The sequence below is a fragment of the Pomacea canaliculata genome, linkage group LG6 (genome assembly GCF_003073045.1).
Source record: "Pomacea canaliculata isolate SZHN2017 linkage group LG6, ASM307304v1, whole genome shotgun sequence".
Taxonomy (NCBI): domain Eukaryota; kingdom Metazoa; phylum Mollusca; class Gastropoda; order Architaenioglossa; family Ampullariidae; genus Pomacea; species Pomacea canaliculata.
Window position 1 is genome coordinate 4,839,476 of NC_037595.1, and position 14,837 is coordinate 4,854,312.

At 39.4% G+C, this 14,837-nt stretch overlaps 1 protein-coding gene and 1 long non-coding RNA gene across 3 annotated transcripts; both read left to right on the forward strand.

Moving 5' to 3' along the window:
* Positions 1–1,204: 1,204 nt before the first annotated feature.
* On the forward strand, positions 1,205–3,510 carry LOC112566794. The gene is made up of 3 exons (XR_003099700.1): positions 1,205–1,362; positions 2,690–2,857; positions 3,356–3,510. It is a non-coding gene; the product is annotated as an uncharacterized LOC112566794 (long non-coding RNA).
* A 1,051-nt stretch (positions 3,511–4,561) lies between these two features.
* Positions 4,562–9,770, forward strand: LOC112566788. 2 transcript variants are annotated; one of them, XM_025243149.1, is made up of 4 exons: positions 4,562–4,968; positions 5,243–5,375; positions 8,966–9,133; positions 9,622–9,770. In XM_025243149.1, exons 1-4 carry the CDS (start codon positions 4,893–4,895, stop codon positions 9,680–9,682), a joined length of 438 nt encoding a protein of 145 aa, XP_025098934.1. In that variant the 5' UTR covers positions 4,562–4,892; the 3' UTR covers positions 9,683–9,770. The 2 variants fall into 2 exon arrangements, with proteins under 2 accessions (XP_025098934.1, XP_025098933.1); XM_025243148.1 differs by lacking the exons at positions 4,562–4,968; positions 5,243–5,375 and adding an exon at positions 7,912–8,216.
* Positions 9,771–14,837: the final 5,067 nt, after the last annotated feature.

Here is a 14,837-nt window from a genome sequence, read left to right on the forward strand (position 1 = left end):
TCATTTTGTAGTGCATTACTTCCAGGCCTGATGGAGTAGTAAGTTAGGCAGGAAGGAGGGGGATAACGAGGGTGATGAGGGAGGTGTAGTCAGCGGTGTCACATTCTCATCAGACTGGACGCGACAGGTGTTAGACAGCCGTCCGCACTGTTGGGCAAGCTACTTTTAATTTGTAGTCGGCTAGACTACAGTTACTTTTTTTCAAAACGTAGCCGCCTACACTACAGCTACAATTTTCCAAAAAGTAGCCAGTTACTTTTGTCTACTTTTAAAATGTAGTCAGCTTCTTTTGGCTACTTTTAAAAGCGTGATGCTATAAAAAGTTAGCTGTAGCCATCTGGCTGTAGCAACATACACAAACATCAAACATACACACAAAACACTATTACTTGCTAACACAAGAACTGGTTTTTATATACATTGACCTTTATTCTGATCTGAGACAACCAAAAACTCCATATTAACAACAAAATGCAAAGGTATAAAACAAACTTTTGACTTAGTGCTGATAATTTGTGAATACTGTTAAAACAAATCTACATGCTTTCAGTCCTTCATGGAATTGAACTTGACCAGAACTTTGGCCTCGAAGTTGCTGTCTGTCCCCCTAGTGTGCAGCTTTGTCATGATAAGTCCTGCCAGACTGAACTATCTCTCAACCGCAGCACTGCTTGGCAAGACGGTGTTGGTGCGCAGATAGAGTTGTTTGATCTTTGGGTAGTTGTCCAGTTCATTGACATTCTGTGACAATCCAGACATCAGGAAGGTTGTTGTCTCAGGGGTGCCGGTAACTTCTTCATAAATGATGAAGTCTGCTTGTTGAGCTGAGCACTTGGTTGGGGACTGGACTGGCGTGTCCATCACTGCTGCCTCTGCAGTCAAGAGGGATCTGCATTTCTCACGCAGGGTTTGGTCCCCAGTCCACATCAACTTGCACCTGAAACAATAATATGCACAATAATTAATGCTTTGTTTAATTTGGTTAATTTTTTATTCTTATTGTTGTTTTTTAATTAATTTTATAAAAAGTACTGGTTTTTATGTACTTATTTTGATTTGTACGCAAGTGTCAAAAGAATTTATCCATACCTAGCCTTTAGTCGATTGTTAAAAAAAATTCTCCTCTGAACTGACAAGTAGGACATTGATAGCATAAATACCGCTTTAGTGATATAGAAAGTAAGATGGTGCACGAACAGTAATACAAACACAATGTTTTCAACGTGCAGGTCAACCGCAATACCCCTTCGCAGTGAACTGTGAAGAACCCAGAATATGTACCTTGGATCTGATTCCCTACTGCATCAAGGGCCGGAGAGATCCCGTGCGTGGACATTGTGAGGTACAGGACGCCATCTGCAAGTAAGTTTTACTTTTCTCTCGTCAGCATCTTATTTTATCCCTTTTCAATAACGCATCTAACTGTTTATGGTTATTTTTATTTGAAGCTTTCTTGTAGTTTAATTTGAATGTGAGTAGAGCGAAGCTAATATGGGATGGTCCTTTGAAATGAATAATGAAACACTTTCAGCATACCTTGCAAGGTGGAGACAGAAATAAAAAATATCCAGGATTACATAAGAAGATCGACTAGCATTACCATGAATGACTTACAGTAAAACTGTTGAGTAGGTTAGATGAGAAACTCTGTAAACTATTGTCTCGGTGGTGTTGTGGTTACACGCAGCGTCTGTCGCTTGACGTGTTTTGCATTCCAAAGGTGGGTGTATTTTTTCTTGTTTATTTATTTTTTAGGTGTTTTGCTTTGGAATTTTTTCATTCTGTAATATAATAAATTTTATGTCAAGCCTTTCATGAAAACTCATTGATTACCAAGCGAAACCACATAATGTAGCTGCGTAAAGTCTTGTCGATAGACACTTACCTAAGGAACTCTACTATCATTCATAAGCTGATATCGAAATGTTGATATTTTCGACTCACAGAACCCTCAGAGGGCATTTAGAGCAAACCGTAGTATACGCAATTATGAAATATGTGATAAATGTAAGTATGTTTGAAGAACTGTATAAAACATACAGAGAGTAAATGAAGACAAAGTCATTAAATGTTCACCACTTGGACAATAACAACTGTGATCTTAATTCTTGTTCAGCATTTCCTATGATGTTGACAATTAAATTATTCTTATAACTTTTGTTAAAACATCTTTCTCAGTAGTACCAGATCCAACACACACCCAAGGTTCGAACCCAATACATTGTCAAACCATATCAATTCTTGTAACTACTACACTACAGTGACATTGTAAAGAAGTTTTGCTCTTCTAACCTACTTAACAGTTTTACACTGTCTCGGTTGTTCTTGGCCGTAAGTTAAGTTACCTTTACATGTCATCAGTTTAGGACTTGAGTTATTTCGCCTGTCACCACTACCTTTATACAGCCCACATAGTGTTGAACAGTTGTCGAGGTCAGCGCCATGTCCAGGTGGCAAAGATGGAGATGATGGTTTGCACAGCGAGGACTATCAGGGTCGCTGACATCACTCTTCCGAAGGTTCCCGAAGGTTTTCCCTTCACTCAGACCTTTACGAAAAAAAAGTCAGCTACCCGGACAAGAGCAGCTGATAGTCAGTTGGTACTAGTCATGGAGTCAGTACAACTAATAAAATGCAGCTCTCTTCTCTTTCTCTCTCATGTGCTGCATGTGTTGCATTCTGATTGCAGTGGCGAGGAGCTGGACCCCAGCCACAGCTGCTTTCTGCCCTACACCGTCAGGTGCGACCGACCGGCCGGCCAACGCCCTTGCTTTCGTGACCTCCGACCCTTCTGTGTGGTGGGACGCTCGGAGCCCGTGCGAGGTCACTGCGCCATCCAGAGGGCCATTTGTGACGAGTGAGTTTTCCTTTCCTTTACTCAAAGCGACATGTAGTGTTAGAGAAAGCTGGAAGCTAGAAACAACTTGTAGCAGTTTGTGAGAAGACCTTGTAATTATTAAAATCCAGGAAGAGATATCAGCAGCTTGAAACATCTTCTTACATCTTGTGTCCCTGAGTTACTTTTGCCGACTTACCTCCACGCAGATTTTGTTGATAAAATAAGAGCGACTTAATCAAATGTGTTTACATTTGTATATATACGTATGTACCTTGTATGCACGTATGTACGTAAATATATATTTTTTTAGAGGGATGCTTTTGTGTTTGGAGGGGAGGGAAAGGGAGAGAGCGGGAAGGAAGAGAAAGAAAAAGAAGTTAAGAAGTGGACTGAGCGAGAGACAAAGGGAAGTACACTTTAATCAAAATCAGGAAGAACAGAAAAGTTTAGTTACTTAGGTGTTGGCATAGCAGGCTAGCGATTTTAAATCTCATCCTGGTTTCATTTTTTTCTTAGAAACTCCGTGCTTGATGTCAGCAACAGCTGCATGGAGTGAGACAAGCCTCTCCTTTCGTTAAACATGTGCAAGTCATTTGTTTATTATCTGTACTTACAATATTACCTTCAATAATTTTGTATTAATGATGTGCAAATAAAACTATATAACTTCCCATACTTTTGTGAGTATCACTGAATGCTTGTCAAGAAGTATGTTGATGGGGACGACTGTCGGGGTAGGTGGAAAGTGAAATAGATGACAATTCATCACAGACACCAAAACTTAGAAGCCGCAAGACAAAAATCGAATTCACAGAAAAAAGGGGATCCAAGAATTAAATAGGGATAGAAGGACACTGCGAATGACATCGGAGTGGAAGGTTTTGCACAAACACAAGCAGAAATCTGACAGACCGAGGACCAAAGAAGATATTAAATATCTGAGAGTGACTGACAGCTGACAATGGTCCTGAAAGCACTTTACCATCTGTACAAATTCTAATAGGATGCTAAATGGAGCAGAAGTAGAGCAGCTTGTCTATATATTCTTGAAAAAAAAATGCACCCTGTAGTCAGCCACCTACTGTGTGTAGTCGTCTGACCTTCTCTTTTGCAAATAAATGTCACTAAAATACAATAATAGCTTAAGAACAATAAACTTCATGGGGAAACAATGCCTTGTTAATTATTTTTAAAAGCTGCAATTTAAGTCTAGGTAATGTGAGTGTAGGAAAGAGAGAGAGAAAGAGATGGATGGAAAACTACAGAACTGAAGTTTGGTAGAAATTATACTAAAGCGTGTAGATAAAAGTAATAAAATATAAGTAAAATATGAATATGGCGAAATTAATATGCATATATCTAAAAGTAATAGTCATCTGTTGAAGACTGTAGTCATTTCGTCACATCCATACCCACAGCCACAACCACCCACCCTTTCTAATCACACATTTACAACATTTATATCCACACTCACAGAGACGAGGAAACTACGAGAAGGTTGAGCCGTTAAAGCTGACAATGCAAAATGTAAGTTAAGGGGGAGGTGGGAGGGGAGATGATGAGAGCAGGCAGTAACCACAACAGTGTATGTCAGCGTGTGGTCACTTGAATATGTAGATCACACACACACACACACGAATAGAGTGAAAAAAACGAATCCAATAAACTAAAAGAAAAAAAGGAACGAACACATAAATCTACCTAATAAACATGTAACAGATAAATCATTGTTTAAAAATAAAATGAACAAACCGATTAAAAGACAGAAAATAAAATAAACAAAGTTAGAAAAAAAAAGAAATAGAAGCAAATCGAGAGAAGATGGACAGGCAGGCGATTTAACTGTCATGAACTCTACAGGAGGGCAATTATTCGACAGAAAAATAGACAATTTATTCACTTAATGGTCAGATAATTTTCAAGGCAATAACAGCGATGGAAACATTTTCAGTAATAGTTTGGATCTATATATAGCCTGCGATGTGACAGTTTTTCATTTGTGGCGGTGGCAGCGACATTGTACTCGTGACATCGTCGACACCAGGTCCTCAGGATGACGACTACCACACTGTCCACAGTCATGCTGCTGATGCTGTTGGTGGCACTGGCCCTGGGGAGTGTGATCGTTGGTAACAAAGCTACCTTCGCCATAGTTTGTCAAACCCTCGACATACGATGGGGAAGTCGACTTAGAAAGATGATGTTGTGTCGCTGGAGAGATTTTGCTGATTTGATTTAAAGTACTATCTTTATCCATACCTAGCCTTTAGTCGATTGTTTACAAAATGTCGCATGTGAACTGCACAGGTAGTACATTGATAGCATGGCGACAGTTATAGTGATGTGGAAAGTCAGATGGTGCATGAGAACAGTTATACAAACACAATGTTTTCAACTTTGCAGATGAAAAGCAATACCCCTTCCGAGTAAACTGTGGATGGCCCAGAATATGTACACCGGATCTGATTCGTTACTGCATCAAGGGCCGGCTAAATCCGGTGTATGGAAGCTGTGAGATACAAGAAGCCATATGCAAGTAAGTTTCACCACAAACTCATATCTATGGACTGCTGGCAGACGATTTTTTGCAGTTAACTGCTAAAACGAGACATTAGACGACATAGCTTCCGGTTTAGTCACATTCTTTGTTACTGCTCGCTGAGACTAACAGATCACTTCGCAAGAGGCTAAGCGTTGGTCTTGGCAGACAGACAGCAGTCCACCTATACAGGTCCTTGACTTATCTCTCATCTACATCTGGTGTTGTGATAGTTTGTTAAATGACTTTTTTAACTGTCAAGTCAGTTATCGCCATGACGACACGTACCCGGATCAGTGTAGCTGATAGTCAGTAGGTATTAATCAGAGAATAAGTACAACTAATACATTCTGGTCTCTTTCTTTTTGTCTCTTTCTCAAATGCTGCAGGTAATGTAAGTCATCATTCTGATTGCAGTGGCGAGGAGTGGGACCCCAGCAGGAGCTGTCGGCACTGATGATATCACCTCTAATAATCTTTGCATCACTAAAGTGCAAATAAAACTATAAAACTTTCCATAGTTTTTTTGGAAAAACATGATTGATTTGTAAAATTGAGTGATGAGCTGTCACTGAATGCTTGCCAAGAAGTGTGTTGATGTTGAGGACTGTCGGGGTAGGAGGAAAGAGAACAAGAGATGACAATTCATCACAGACACCATGTTGAATAAGCCTGCATAAGAAAAATCCAAAATACAGAAAAAGAGATCGAAGAATTAAATCGGTACAGAAGGACATTGCTAATGACATGGGAGTGGAAGGTTTTGCACAAACACAATCAGAAAGCTGACAGACCGAGGAACCAGAAGGAAAGACAGAAGATGTGAAATATCTGAGAGACACTGACAGGGGACAATGGTCCTGAAAGCACTTCACCATCTGTACTACACACAGTGTAGAGATTTCGTGATCAGAAATTCTTTCATTTTCTGTGTTGACAGCGAAGGTGTGTGGGACAACATCTGTCTTGTGACAGAAAGCTGGCTCTGTCCTTGCTTATGTTGTTTGTAGACTTGTTGTCCTTGTGGTTAATGTGTCGTGTGCATTCAACTTCGCTGTCTGTGTGTGCCTACACCAAGGGTTGATACAACTCTCGAAAAACAAGTTCAAAATACCTTTCATTGAAAGAAACCTCTTAGAAATAAAACCTTTGTCCACTAAAGATGTTTATTGGATTTTTGTCACTCTATTCGTGTGTGTGTGGTGTGTGTGTGTGTGTGTGTGTGTGTGTGTGTGTGTGTGTGTGTGTGTGTGTGTGTGTGTGTGTTTTCTACATATTCAAGTGACCACGCACGCGCTGACATACACTGTTGTGGTTACTGGCTGCTCTCATCATCTCCCCTCCCACCTCACCCCTACTTACATTTTGCATTGTCAGCTTTAACAGCTCAACCTTCTCAATCTTCAATTTTTCCGTTCTCTGTAAGTGTGGATATAAATGTTGTTAATGTGTGGGTAGAAAGGGTGGGTGGTTGTGGCTGTGGGTATGGATGTGACGAAATTACTACAGTCTTCAACAGATGACTATTACTACTAGATATATCTATATAATTTCGCTATATTCATATTAAATTATATTCTATTACTTTTATCTACACGGTTTAGTATAATTCCTACCAAAAACCCTTCTGTACTTTCTCATCCATCTCTTTCTCTCTTTTTCCTACACTCACATTATCTATACTTAAATTGCAGCTTTAAACGATGATTAGAAAACCATTGTTTTACCCCATGAGGTTTATATTTCAAAAGCTATTACTGTATTTTAGTGACATTTTTTGGGGAAAAGAGAAGGTCAGGTGACGACTACTTAACAGTAGGTAGGTGTACACAGGGCACATTTTTTTCTAAGTAAAATAGATAAGTTATTCTAATTCTGCTCCATCAGCATCCAATTATAATTCGACACGTCAGGTCTGGTGAATGCTAATGTAGACATATTCTCAGTAACAAGGAGAGTGTCACAGACATATGTAACTAAACTACACTCATTCTGGACATTCTTTCAAAAACGGATAAATGATTTCCTTTAAAGCTCACAATGCAAAATGTAAGTAGGGGTGAGGGGGGAGGGAAGGGGAGATGATTAGAGCAGCAAGTAATTACAACAGTGTATGTCAGCACGTGCTCAGTTGAATAGATAGATCTCACACACACACACAAACAAGCGCGCACACGAATAAAGTGAAAAAAAAAATCCAATGAACGAAAGTAACAAAGGTCTGAACATATAAATCGAACTGATACACGTGTAAGAGATTAATCATTCTATACAAGTAAAATGCACAAACAAATTTAAAGAGAGAAGATAAAAGAAAACAAACAATGAAAAAAACCGACTAAAGCAAATCGGAGAAAAGATGGACAGGCAGGCGATTTAACTGTCATGAACTCTACAGGAGGGCAATTATTCGACAGAAAAATAGACAATTTATTCACTTAATGGTCAGATAATTTTAAAGGCAATAACAGCGATGGAAACATTTTCAGTAATAGTTTGGATCTATATATAGCCTGCGATGTGACAGTTTTTCATTTGTGGCGGTGGCAGCACATTGTACTCGTGACATCGTCGACACCAGGTCCTCAGAATGACGACTACCACAATGTCCACAGTCATGCTGCTGATGCTGTTGGTGGCACTGGCCCTGGGGAGTGTGCTCCCTGGTAACAAGAGTAGAGTTCGTGGTAGATTTCAACTTGTAGATGACGAGCGATACCCCTTCCGAATATACTGTGGAGAGCCCGTAATATGTACACCGGATCTGATTCCTTACTGCATCAAGGGCCGGTACAATCCGGTGTACGGAAGCTGTGAGATACAAGAAGCCATATGCAAGTAAGTTTCACCACAAACTAATAATATCCCTGGATTGCTGGCAGACGATTTTTTTCCAGTTTACTGCTAAAACGAGGCATTAGACGACATAGCTTCCGGTTTAATCACATTGTTACTGCTCGCAGAGACTAACAGATCCCTTAGCAAGAAGCTAAGCGTTGGTCTTGGCAGACAGACAGCAGTCTACTGTCTACCTATACAGGTCCTTGACTTATCTCTCATCTACATCTGGTGTTTTGTTAGTTTGTTAAATGACTTTTTTTAACTGTTCATGGCTAATTTCAATCCAAGCTCTTTTGTTAGTTCAGTTCTCTAACATTTGTGATAATGAATGAGTGCATGTGCTTACAGTTGTCCTTTTCTATGTGTTTGAAAGCTCTTCTGCCTAATGTTCAAAGACCCCTAATGTGAGCAAAAGCTATTATGGTAAACAGATGGTCATGTGAAGAGAAGAATGCAACTTTCAGCGTACCTTGCAAGGTGCTTCACGCCAAGGTGGAAACAAATAAAAAATAGTCAGGATTATACATGAGAATCGACTAACCACACCATAAAAAACTTATCATTATCTTTATTCCCGCCGAAAGGGTGAGTCAGTTATCGCCATGACGACACGTACCCGGACCAGTGTAGCTGATAGTAAGTTGGTATTAATCAGAGAATAAGTACAACTAATAAAATTCTGGTCTCTTTCTTGCTGTCTCTTTCTCAAATGCTGCAGGTAATGTAAGTCATCATTTTAATTGCAGTGGCGAGGACTGGGACCCCAGCAAGAGCTGCTTTCTGCCCTACCCCGTCTTTTGCGACCTACCGCATGAAGAACGCCCATGTTATCTTGACCTCTCACCCTGGTGTTTGGAGGGACGCTCAGAGCCCGTGCATGGTCACTGTGAACTCCAGGATGCCATTTGTAACGAGTGAGTTTTGCTTTCCTTTAGTCAATGCATTTGGACAAAGCTGGAAGAAGCTAGAAACAACTTGTAGCAGCTTTTACGATGACTTCGTAATTAATAAAATCCAGAAAGAGATAGCAGCAGCTTTAAAGATCTTGTTATATCTTGTGTCTATGAGTTAAATTTGTCTACCAACCAATCCGCGGATTTTGTTGATAGAATAAGAGATATTTGGCAAATGTGTCTACATGTATATGTTGTTTGGGTGGGAGGGGAGTGGAGATAGACATTACTCTGTGATAGAGAGGTTTTTCAAGCAGTGACTGCCAAGAAGATAAACGTAGACGAGAGAGATACAGAGAAAACGTTTAAGAAGCGCTGAGAGAGAGAGAGAAGTAAACTTTATCGAAATCTTACAAAAGAAGAGAAAAGTATAAAGTATATTTACGTAAGTGTTGGCATGTCATGATAGTGATTTTAACTAACTTTCATCCTGGTTTCATATTTTTTAGGAATGCCGTGTTTGATGTCAGCCACAGCTGCTTGACCGAAACAAGCCTCTCCGTTCGTTAAGCATGTGATTTGTTTATTGTCTGTACTGATAACATCACCTCTAATGGTGTTTGTATTAGTAAAGAGCAAATAAAACTATAAAACTTTCCATAGTTTTTTGGAAAAACATGATTGATTTGTAAAATTGAGTGATGAGCTGTCACTGAATGCTTGCCAAGAAGTGCGTTGATGGGGAGGACTGTCGGGGTAGGAGGAAAGAAAATAGATGACAATTCATCACAGACACCAAAACTTAGAAGCCGCAAGACAAAAATCCAATAAACAGAAAATGGGGATCCAAGAATCAAATAGGTGTTAATGACATGGGAGTGGAAGGTTTTGCCCAAACACAAGCAGAAAGCTGACAGACCGAGGAACCAGAAGGAAAGACAGAAGATGTTAAATATCTGAGAGACACTGACAGCTGACAATGGTCCTGAAAGCACTTCACCATCTGTACTACACACAGTGTAGAGATTTCGTGATCAGAAATTCTTTCATTTCCTGTGTTGACAGCGAAGGTTTGTGGGACAACATCTGTCTTGTGACAGATAGCTGTCTCTGTCGTTGTTTATGCTGTTTGTAGACTTGTTGTCCTTGTGGAGTGTGGTCACTGATAAGAGAATGACGGTCGTGTGCATTCACCTTCGCTGTCTGTGTGTGCGTACACCAAGGGTTGATACAACTCTCGAAAAACAAGTTCAAAATACCTTTCATTGAGAGAAACCTCTGAGAAATAAAACCTTTGTCCTCTAAAATGTTTATTGGATTTTGTCACTCTATTCGTGTGTGTGTGTGTGTGTGTGTGTGTGTGTGTGTGTGTGTGTGTGTGTGTGTGTGTGTGTGTGTGTGTGTGTGTGTGTGTGTGTGTGTGTGTGTGTGTGTGTGTGTGTGTGTGTGTGTGTTCTACATATTCAAGTGACAACACGCTGACATACACTGTTGTGGTTACTGGCTGCTCTCATCATCTCCCCTCCCACCTCCTCCCAACTTACATTTTGCATTGTCAGCTTTAACGGCTCAATCTTCTCAATCTCCAAGGGAGGGGAGATGATTAGAGCAGCAAGTAATTACAACAATGTATGTCAGCACGTGTTCAGTTGAATAGATGGCACACACACACACACAAACAAGCGCGTACACGAATAAAGTGGGAAAAAATCCATTTAACGAAAATAACAAAGGTCTGAATTCATAAATCGACCTGACGAACATGTAAAAGATTAATCATTCTATACAAGTAAAATGCACAAACACATTTAAAGAGAGAAGAGAAAAGAAAAGAAACAATGAAAAAAAACGATTAAAAGCAAATCGAGAAAAGATGGACAGGCAGGCGATTTAACTGTCATGAACTCTACAGGAGGGCAATTATTCGACCAAAAAAAGACAATTTGTTCACTTAATGGTCAGATAATTTTCAAGGCAATAACAGCGATGGAAACATTTTCAGTAATAGTTAGGATCTATATATAGCCTGCGATGTGACAGTTTTTCATTTGTGGCGGTGGCAGCGACATTGTGCTCGTGACATCGTCTACACCAGGTCCTCAGGATGACGACTACCACACTGTCCACAGTCCTGCTGCTGATGCTGTTGGTGGCACTGGCCCTGGGGAGTGTGCTCCCTGGTAACAAGAGTAGAGTTCGTGGTAGATTTCAACTTGTAGATGACGAGCGATACCCCTTCCGAATATACTGTGGAGAGCCCATAATATGTACACCGGATCTGATTCCTTACTGCATCAAGGGCCGGAATAATCCGGTGTACGGAAGCTGTGAGATACAAGAAGCCATATGCAAGTAAGTTTGACCACAAACTAATATCCCTGGATTGCTGGAAGACGATTTTTTTTCCAGTTGACTGCTAAAACGAGGCATTAGACGACATAGCTTCCGGTTTAATCACATTGTTACTGCTCGCCGAGACTAACAGATCCCTTAGCAAGAAGCTAAGCGTTGGTCTTGGCAGACAGACAGCAGTCCACCTATACAGGTCTTTGACTTATCTCTCATCTACATCTGGTGTTTTGTTAGTTTGTTAAATGACTTTTTTTAACTGTTCATGGCTAATTTCAATCCAAGCTCTTTTGTTAGTTCAGTTCTCTAACATTTGTGATAATGGAATGAGTGCATGTGCTTACAGTTGTCCTTTTCTATGTGTTGAAAGCTCTTCTGCCTAATGTTCAAAGAACCCCTAATGTGAGTAGAGCAAAGCTATTATGGGATGGTCATGTGAACAGAAGAATGCAACACTTTCAGCGTACCTTGCAAGGTGCTTCACGCCAAGGTGGAAACAGAAATAAAAAATAGTCAGGATTATACATGAGAATCGACTAGCCACACAATAAAGGACTTAGCATTATCTTTATTCCCGCCGAAAGGGTGAGTCAGTTATCGCCATGACGACACGTACCTGGACCAGTGTAGCTGATAGTCAGTTGGTATTAATCAGAGAATAAGTACAACTAATAAAATTCTGGTCTCTTTCTTTTTGTCTCTTTCTCAAATGCTGCAGGTAATGTAAGTCATCATTCTGATTGCAGTGGCGAGGACTGGGACCCCAGCAAGAGCTGCTTTCTGCCCTACCCCGTCTTTTGCGAGCCTACCGCATGAAGAACGCCCATGTCATCTTGACCTCTCACCCTGGTGTTTGGAGGGACGCTCAGAGCCCGTGCATGGTCACTGTGAACTCCAGCATGCCATTTGTGAAGAGTGAGTTTTGCTTTCCTTTAGTCAATGCGGTTGGACAAAGGTGTAAGAAACTAGAAACAACTTGTAGCAGCTTTTACGATGACTTCGTAATTAATAAAATCCAGAAAGAGATATTAGCAGCTTGAAAGACCTTGTTATATCTTGTGTTCATGAGTTAAATTTGTCTACTTACCTGCCCGGGGATTTTGTTGACAGAATAAGAAATATTCGGCAAATGTGTCTACATGTTTATGTTGTTTGGGTGGGAGGGGAGTGGAGATAACATTACTCTATGATAGAGATAGAGGTTTTCAAGCAGTGACTGCCAAGAAGATAAAAGTAGAAGAGAGAGATACAGAGAAAACGTTTAAGAAGCGCTGAGAGAGAGAGAGAGGGAAATACACTTTATTGAAATCTTACAAAAGAAGAGAAAAATATAATTACGTAAGTGTTGGCATGTCATGATAGTGATTTTAACTAACTTTCATCCTGGTTTCATATTTTTTAGGAATGCCGTGTTTGATGTCAGCCAGAGCTGCTCGAAGCGAGACAAGCCTCTCCGTTCGTTAAGCATGTGATTTGTTTATTGTCTGTACTGATAACATCACCTCTAATGGTGTTTGTATTAGTAAAGTGCAAATAAAACTATATAACTTTCCATAGTTTTTTTTTGGAAAAACATGATTGATTTGTAAAATTTAGTGATGAGCTGTCATGAATGCTTGTCATGAAGTGTGTTGATGTTGAGGACTGTCGGGGTAGGTGGAAAGGGAAATAGATGACAATTCATCACAGACACCATGTTTAATAAGCCGCAGCACAAAAATCTAATTCACAGAAAAATAAATCCAAGAATTAAATAGAGATAGAAGGACATTGCTAATGACATGGGAGTGGAAGGTTTTGCCCAAACACAAACAGAAAGCTGACAGACCGAGGAACCAGAAGGAAAGACAGAAGATGTTAAATATCTGAGAGACACTGACAGGTGACAATGGTCCTGAAAGCACTTCACCATCTGTACTACACACAGTGAAGGATTTCGTGATCAGAAATTCGTTCATTTCCTGTGTTGACAGCGAAGGTTTGTGCGACAACATCTGTCTTGTGACAGAAAGCTGGGTCTGTCCTTGTTTATGTTGTTTGTAGACTTGTTGTCCTTGTGGAGTGTGGTCACTGATAAGAGAGCGACTGTCGTGTGAATTAGCCTCTACACTCAAAGAAGGAGTAATTATATGTATTCCAAAAGTAGATAAGCCTAGAGATCAAATGAAAAACTGGAGACCAATCACTTTACTGAATGCTGTATATAAGATTGACTCAACATGCATTGAAAACAGAATGAAAAAAGTTGTATCATCCCTAATTCACGAGACCAATCTGAATTTGCACGCGAGAGATAATTAGGGGTTATGTTGGGCTGATATACGATTTGATTGAACATGTGAATATAAATAAAGAACCTGGTTGGTTGGTATGTCTTTATTTTGAAAAAGCCTTCAGTAGTATCAGCTGGAGCTTCATGCTGGAAGGTTTGCATTATTTTTGTTTCAGTTCACAGTTTTGTAAATGGATAATCACAATTTTTACAGAAATGTCAAGTCTAGTGTGTCAGTTAATGGCACATTATTTAAATGATTCTATGTTAAAAAAGGATACAGACAGGGGGACACAATTTCACCTTATTTATTCCTTTTATGTGTAGAAATGTCAGCTATTATGACTAGAAAAAATACATACATAAAAGGTATAAATATCCAAAATACCGAAAGTAAAATTTTACAATATGCAGACGATACAGAATGGACTTTAGAGTGTGATAAATTGTCTTTTGAATAATCAATGAATACATTAAAATTATTTTTTAAAAATCTGGTTTATTTCTGAACACTGAACATCAAGTGCAATATGCCTTGAAAGCAAAGCAAATTATTCAACTAACTACTTACCCACTTAAAGATGCAATCGAACCGAGAAATTAAAAATTTTTGGTATTTGGGTTACTAATAATCTAAAAGCATATATGAAATTAAAGTATGATAGCAAGCTAGCCGAAATTAGAACACTGTACAAGATTTGGCTAAAGAGATAGTTAACTCAGGAAGAAGAGCAATACTTAAGTCGTTAATCTTGTCAAAGTTTTTGCTGAGAAAACCTCCAGATCATAAATTATTGTTAACAACATTCAGAAATCTATATTTCAGATTGTGTGGGATGGAAAAAATGATAAAATTAACAGAAAAGTATCTATTAAAAAAGTGTATAATGGGGGGATTTGCATACCTGATGTTAGAACTTATATGAATGCCTTAAAACTATTATGGTTGCGGAACATAAAGAAACCCAATCATCGTTGGAAAAAGATTATGTCCTCACATAAAATGTTAAATGACCTAGACAAACTTGGCTCAGCAATTGGCTCTAAATTTTTGTAAATAATTTCTGGACGGATGTTTTAAAAGCCTACAAGATATTTTGAAAA

What these genes read in the sequence shown, in the direction of transcription:
- LOC112566788 (XM_025243148.1), top strand. Translation starts at nt 7,969, where the DNA reads ATGACGACTACCACAATGTCCACAGTCATGCTGCTGATGCTGTTGGTG. An exon ending in ATACAAGAAGCCATATGCAA is followed by an intron (nt 8,217 to 8,965) that starts GTAAGTTTCACC and finishes TTTTAATTGCAG; the next exon opens with TGGCGAGGACTGGGACCCCA. An exon ending in CAGGATGCCATTTGTAACGA is followed by an intron (nt 9,134 to 9,621) that starts GTGAGTTTTGCT and finishes CATATTTTTTAG; the next exon opens with GAATGCCGTGTTTGATGTCA.